The sequence below is a fragment of the Hesperophylax consimilis genome, chromosome 27 (assembly GCF_061612785.1).
Source record: "Hesperophylax consimilis isolate HC1 chromosome 27, BYU_Hcon_1.0, whole genome shotgun sequence".
In the NCBI taxonomy this organism is placed as follows: Eukaryota; Metazoa; Arthropoda; class Insecta; order Trichoptera; family Limnephilidae; genus Hesperophylax; species Hesperophylax consimilis.
In genome coordinates, this window is record NC_142862.1 from 10471735 (window position 1) to 10479103 (window position 7369).

The following is a 7369-nucleotide window of genomic DNA, read 5'->3' on the forward strand; positions in this document are numbered from 1 at the left end:
GTGATATTGTTAGTGACCTAATTTCAAATGTTGAGTATTGGCACATTGCTAGTCATCTCTTCTAAGTCTGAACTCGACTCTAATTATCATTATAATTTTGAAATTTGCCTATTTGATAAAATTTATATTTAAATTCACCTTTCATTTCTCCATGTTTTTAAATGATGGCAAGAACATCCTTGAAGGGTGAAAGCCAGAAATAAAGGAAAAAAAATCATTTTCAAATGTTACACGACGTGGTGCATCACCTTAACACATTTGTCGATAGATTTTTACTCTATTTTATACATATCTCCCTTTCAAGCCATCTTCTTCTTCTTTTTGAACGTTTACTACATGATTTTTATATGCATTCTATTTTGTAGGTGCCCTTACAGAGCCACTGTCTTGCTTAGCGCGCGGCTGGGATCGTGCCGGAAGAATTCCGATCGGAGAGGACATCCTCGTCATGGGGGCTGGCATCATCGGTAAATAAAAACCTTAATTTTTACTCTTCCAATCATCCTTTAAGTCATCATCGACGTCGACCAACACCTTCATAAGAAAAAGCCTAGACATTGAGAGTCAAGGAGCAAATTTGACCGCCTATAATCAAACGTAATTTCTTACACAAGTATTTAATTGTATTGGAATAACTTGTTGAAGGTTATTCCCACCAATGTAATATTATCATCGAAGAAAGTGATAATACTAATAAATGTTCACGAAACATGAAACAGAACAAAACGCAGAATAATACAATATAATAATTACACCTATTTTTATTAATATACGTATTTGACTGAGGATTAAACCTTCCTCCCAAGGTATTTTTTTAACATTAGCTCCACACAGAAGTCCCTGCGGAAAAAAATCACTCCCAAATTGAAAATTGGACTCAAGCCAAATCCTAATTGGGTAGGACCGACATTTATTTCGTATATTAAATGTCATCCGATTTCAGAGAAATACGTAGATATATGCGCGTTTGTATGCATGATTGCCACCAGTTGATAGAATGCATTGTCATCGACAACGAGTATATCTACAGAGTTCCAGTTCGATCTGATGTCGGGAAGTGGGTTAATTTCCACTTCCAAGATTCCATTTCATTCAAAAAAGCAACATTGACATTCATAAAGATGTTTTTAAAAAGGTTAAAATATTGGAAAATTAGTTTAAGATAATATTGTTAATTCTGAATATGAAATACGAGATCGGCAAAAAAAAACAATGGCGGAGTGGATTGAGGTATTGTCCCGGTAAGATAAAATTCCTGGGATCGACTCCCAATTGGGACAGTAACGTTTTTTTTATATGTGATTTATTAGTATTTTTAATATTATGAAAATTCTTGAAATTTCTCTACAGGGGGAGTATGGCTACTACCCGTGGCACTATCCTAGCGTTTTTCTTTTGGGTATCCGCAATATATCGTAAGATATCTTTTTAGGGTTTACGCTAAAATTGCTTGATAAATAATAGAGATCTAGCCTTGATATCATTATCTAATCGAACGCATTATATTATTACATTATTGATTTATGATAATTTTATCAGATGGCACATGTCATTTGTAAATCAATCAAAAAACACTCAGCGTAAATATATTAGGCACAGATAATAGACTTAATGCATTCGTCAATAATTACTCATTTTTAATTTACATCTACAGGGTTTTCCAATAAGAGGTGTTATTTTGATATTCAATCATATTAACGCCGTTTTGTTGAAAGTAAACGTTGTCCAGATCAATACCATCCAATTGAATCATTAATGAAAAATCATTAATCATCTCTCGATAGCGCAATCCACTCACCGTAACTGTTGCTACAGCCTCATTTTCGAAAAAGTAAGGTCCAATGACTCCGCCGGGCCATAAACCGCACCAAAACAGTCACACGTTGAGGATAGAGATGCTTTTCAACAATAAGTGAATTTTAATAATTTCTATGCGTTGTTGAAGCGTGTATTGTTCCATTTTTATTAATAACGTAGTTTCTACTTGTCAAATGTCAAAAAATGACAGCTTCAAAAGTAACATCTACCGAAATAGCGGGCTATTCAAAATAACACCTCTTATTGGAAAACCCTGTATAATCAGGAGGTCCAGCACCATAAATAAACCAATTCCGATCCTGCCGATCCTTGTCGTATACCCACCAATCGTTAGCACTTCTGGGACAATTTTCTTCGTTTTAGGAACTGAAAAACAAGACAAGTTTGTTTTAAATTCAGGGCAAATCTAACCTCCGAGTTGATATCATAATTTCACTACATCCAAATGTAAATTTTTTTAGTGTTCCTTTTTAAAAAAAATTTAAGTGATTACAATTTTTTGTGTTCTTTACAACCATCATACTATGCATCATACCCGTATTATGGTAGTCATAATGCTTTAAATTACAATGTTAAGATGTACAGACACAGCATGTTACAAAACAAAAAGTAATTAAATAAATACAAAATAAAATATACAAAATTACTTACAATATTAAGATGTAGAAAAATTGCATGTTGTAAAATAAAATATAATAGGTGTAATAAAACATAAGAAATAAGAGCGAGAAAAAAAAGATATTAAAAAACAAAAAGAAAACATATTTAAGGAAAAATAAGTTTACATACATATTTGGATATATATAATACATAATTGGTTATAAACTAAGATACATAAATATTTTAGAGACAAGGTATATTATTATTCACCATTTTAGTATAAATTCTTGTTTGAATTACAATTTGAAATATTAGAGTGAACAATTATTGTCACAATATTTTCTCAACAATTTCTATAGCGACTCTTCAAGTACAAGGCACATATGAGTGGTGTAAAACATTTTTTTGTAATTAATATGAATAGTTTTTAACCTTTCTGATATATTTTTTTGGAGTTTTTCTCTATTCATTTTACAAGTTTTTTTCACAATTTTCACAAAATAGAATTAGAATGGAATAAAAGAGCAGTTAATTTAATTTAATATACTTAGGTATCATCTGAATCTATATACTTGTCCCAGCAATAGGTCGTAAGTGACATCATTGTTCAAGTATCTTCTGTCTAGTTCGTTTTCAAACAAGACGCGTGGGATGGAAGAGGGCGAACATCGATGTCTTCCGTACGAGCTCTCAGTGGCACTAGTTTACTTTTTTTTGTTATGAGAAGGTATTAATTTACAATGTGTTTTTAATCTTTTGTACTTACCCACTCTGTTTATTGTAGGAATTCTGTGGTCTGAGCTCTTCCACCTACAAGGACACAAGAGAGTTACCATCTCTGAACCTAACCAGGATCGTCGCAACCTTGTCACTAAAATTGGTAAGGTATTATTTACTACTAGCGTGATCCGTAATAAATCAGGGCCTTCTATAATTGTAGGATTTGTAGAGCTGAGCCAAGTGTTTATAAAAAATATTTGCCTCAGGATTATTGGCTTCCAAACTAATAATAATAATAAATGTTTTATTAACCTCCTTTTTTGTAACAAATAGAGATAATCATATCCTCACTGGGATCTCACGTGCTGAGGATTTCGTTTTATACATTATTAAAATTTAGTAGTACCTATGGGTAATATGAAATAATCAATATAAATAAAATTGTAAGGACGGGTTGTTTCGGAGAATTTGAACATTTCATCAAATTTCAACGTTAATTTTTGGGTTCTGTGAATGTCCTATACAAGTTCTGTTATTATATCATTATGGGCTAATTGCTTGACAGAACTGAAATAATAACAGAACTTGAAAAATCTTTTACAGAACTTAAAAATTAACTTTGAAATTTGAAGAATTGTTCAAATTCTCCGAAAATCTTAAATCTCCGAAAGTTAGGATATTTTTTAGTGCGGTTGAATGGTGTTTGGGTTTCAGTGTGTATTTGATTTCAGTATATTTTCTATTTCTCTATGGCTGTATCCAGCTTTTATTTGAGATTTAAATGTTATAATTTTTTTGAGTTTTGTTGAGAGTGGGATTTTTTTGTAGAGTTTAGTATCTACCATAGTAGAGGAAGCTTTTTTGCCCAAATGTTGCATTTGTAGTTGCTTGTCGGATTATTCTTGACCCTGAGATCTAGTATTTCTAATATATGTGTTAGTTGTTTCTTCTTGTGCTTTGTATTTAAAGGAGTTTTGTCTTTAAAAGAGTATTGTATAAAGGAGTATTGTTAAAAAAGTAAAACGAACCTTTCGAATGTTGATAAACTTGAAAGATTACGACATATATTCATTGACATTGAACTAAAATACAAGACAGGTTGTTTTCATACTAATCCAACAAAAAAATTACCGCCCCTTATGAAAAGGATAGTCAATCAAAGAATGTGTGAAATGAATATATTTTAACGGCCCGTTAAAGTATGTCCACTGGACTTAGTTCAGTGAAACCACGCTTTTGTCTCAGTAACGTATTTTCATTCTAATAATTCAGCTGAACAATAATCAATTAAACAAGTATTAATTAATAAAATAATTTTGGTTCCTACTTTATCGTTTGTCTGATATGATTTATACAGTAAGACATTTTTAATTGAACAAACAGTCGGGGTCAGAGGCGGCTCTGCGGGTGGAAGATCAATTAAAAAAATATACGTACAGTATCCACCTATTCTGAAGCCTGTAGTACAATACTGTTTAATTTAAGATTATTTAGCTAATTTTTTGCACATATAACTAATTCTTTTTCTTTTCTTTTAAAAGATCTTTTAATATTAAAAGCTTTTGAATCACTAACTCCAATCTCAGTCCATTGTTTATCAGTAGACATAAAAAGTAAACATTTAAAGCAAACCTGTACGTTAATTTTATGGGGATCTGGTAGTGAGACAATGAAATATGATATGTGGTTTCATGGCATTTATTGCGAGTCAGTATAATTGTGCAGTTGGAAGATGACTGAGACCGATGAGGATGACGGCGGAAGGATGGTCGAGGCGCGAGTCAGTGGGTCGACACCGCGTTGATGGAGACCGGACTCGTGGGCTTGTTCATCATTGGTGAAGACGAGGAGTCTTCTAGTTACTTCAGCGTGGACGAGGTAGCTGAAGGTGCGATGGACCTGGTCGGCAGATGAGCGGGAGATGCGGTACCGATATTTCAATTGAAGTTTCGTAAGTCTGATTGTTAATTCAGCTTTTAACTCGTGCGGTTTGGTTATGATATTATGACCCAGTAGCGGTGACGTAACCGCTACAATTTTATTGCACCCGCAAATCCAATGACCAAAATTATAAATTTTCGTTTTAAAACATCGTTTTGAATCTCTTTATTTTTCTCTCCTGTAAAATAAACTAATTGTCACTTTATTTAAACACGTTTGTCATGATTCAATGAATTATTTGCAATTTCTTTCAATACGATATCCACCGAATTTGACATTTTAAATTATTCCATGCCAATTACGTCAACAATGTTAAACATTATTTCGCGAACTAATATTCAAGCTCAAGATGGCTATCGTTTATCACACAAAAAACTTTTGTCTGACATTTTTTCACATCTCCCTCCGATACCTTAATAATTTTAGGTCGTAGATATATCACCGCGCTCATGTGCAAAAACTCATTTAAAATAAATATTGTATGATACTAATGATGCGTCAGATATGATAGTGTTTACCTCCTTTGTCTGTATAGCAAAGAGAAAGAAAGGAGATACTTTGAGGACATATTTTAAAGTAACCCACGGTAGGTATATACAATAGCTTCTCATTTGGACGCTAGATGGCACTGAAACACGCTATTACCGTACGAATATGCACTTATATTAAAACTAAATTAATAATCGGGTATTTTGTTAAATCTTTTTTTTTTAATATTAATAATATTTTTGAGAAATCATTGACCAAATTACTCCCATAGAAGAGCCGCCACTGGTCGGGGTCAATATGTTATGATAAACTTTAATGCGAATTCAATTATCTGTTTGTCATGATGAATAATAAGAACACTTAATTAATTTGTGAAAGTCATCTTTATTTAATTAAAAAGTAGTCGAAAATTGCGAATTTTTACGAAAGAGAAATATCATAAATAATAATTTAAATTCTTACTAAAAAAATTTTAAACATGAAATGTACTGTTGGTAGGTACATAAAAAAATGCATACGTTAGTTAATATGTAGGCAAAACTTTTGATGTGTTACTGGTGGCCTACTCAGATACATTGAAATAAGATAATAATGGCTGTTGTACATTTATAACAACTAAGGACGGGTTGTTTCGGAGAATTTGAACAATTCATCAAATTTCAACGTTCATTTTCGGGTTCTGTGAAAGACTTATTCAAGTTCTGTTTTTATATCATTGTAGGCTAGTTGCTTGACAAAACTGAAATAAAAACAGAACTTGAAAAAGTCTTTCACAGAACTTGAAAATGAACGTTGAAATTTGATGAATTGTTCAGATTCTCCGAAACAACCCGTCCTTAGTTTCAAAGTTACTTAGTTTCATTTTTATTTAAATGTTAGTATGTTGATGTTTCACTTTGTGAAATGTATTATTTTATTTTATATCTGATTTACTTCCCTGAAGTTATTTCCTTCACCGCCCAAAATTATATATATTGTATTTTACGGGGTATTATCACGAACTATGCATATCCTTAAAAATGTGTGGAAGATAAGTTTATTTTTCTGAGTATGATTATCGTACTAAAATTTTTTAATTTAAATAATTTCTTTCAGAATTATTGATTTCAAAAACGATCTAATACGAAACGGTACTAACTGACTACAACGTCGTTATGACATAAAAAAACGCCGATGTATGGTAAGACGGCTGTCACCAACATCGCCCGGCGTGACGTAAAAGCCACAGAATTCACGAATAAAAACGAACATGTCGTTTTGGCGGCAAATTGAAAATGGCACTAAATTTATAGAAAACTAGATGACCCGGCGTTGCTGGGGGTTATCATCAGAAATGTGCAAAATGGATACCCAAAACCATTTGAAATGAAAAATGGAAATGGGTCAAAACTTTTCCAATTGAAAATGCTGCAAAATGGTTTTTAGAAAAGCATTTCAAATGCAAAATGCAAAATACCTATTTTCAAAATGCATTGAAAATGCAAAATGGTTTCTCAGGTCAAACAATTAAAATAATTATAGAATTTTTAAACAATTTTGTCATTTAATAATGGACATCAATGTAGAACAAACATATTACATGATGGTAAATCCAAAAACACCACGACTACAGATTATGAAACCAGAAAAAATATGCGCGGGACTAATGTTGCCAACGTAAAAACCTAGAAATTGCTATCTAACATTTAATATTACAGCGTCATGACCCCATGTTCAGTATTTGAATCAGCATTTTTTGTAATGGTATCACTCAATTGCCAGGGCTCCTACCAGGGAGCAACTTGACAAATGTAAATTATCT

General features: G+C 32.2%; 1 protein-coding gene across 1 annotated transcript in view; it reads left to right on the plus strand.

Annotated features, from left to right (window-relative positions):
- LOC149410567 (uncharacterized) overlaps window positions 1–7369 on the plus strand; it is a 45751-nt gene that overhangs the window by 16179 nt on the left and 22203 nt on the right. The window contains exons 4-5 of the mRNA XM_089648197.1: window positions 366–467; window positions 3203–3298. Of these exons, the coding sequence (XP_089504323.1) occupies window positions 366–467; window positions 3203–3298 (198 nt within the window). The remainder of the gene's footprint in view (window positions 1–365; window positions 468–3202; window positions 3299–7369) is intronic.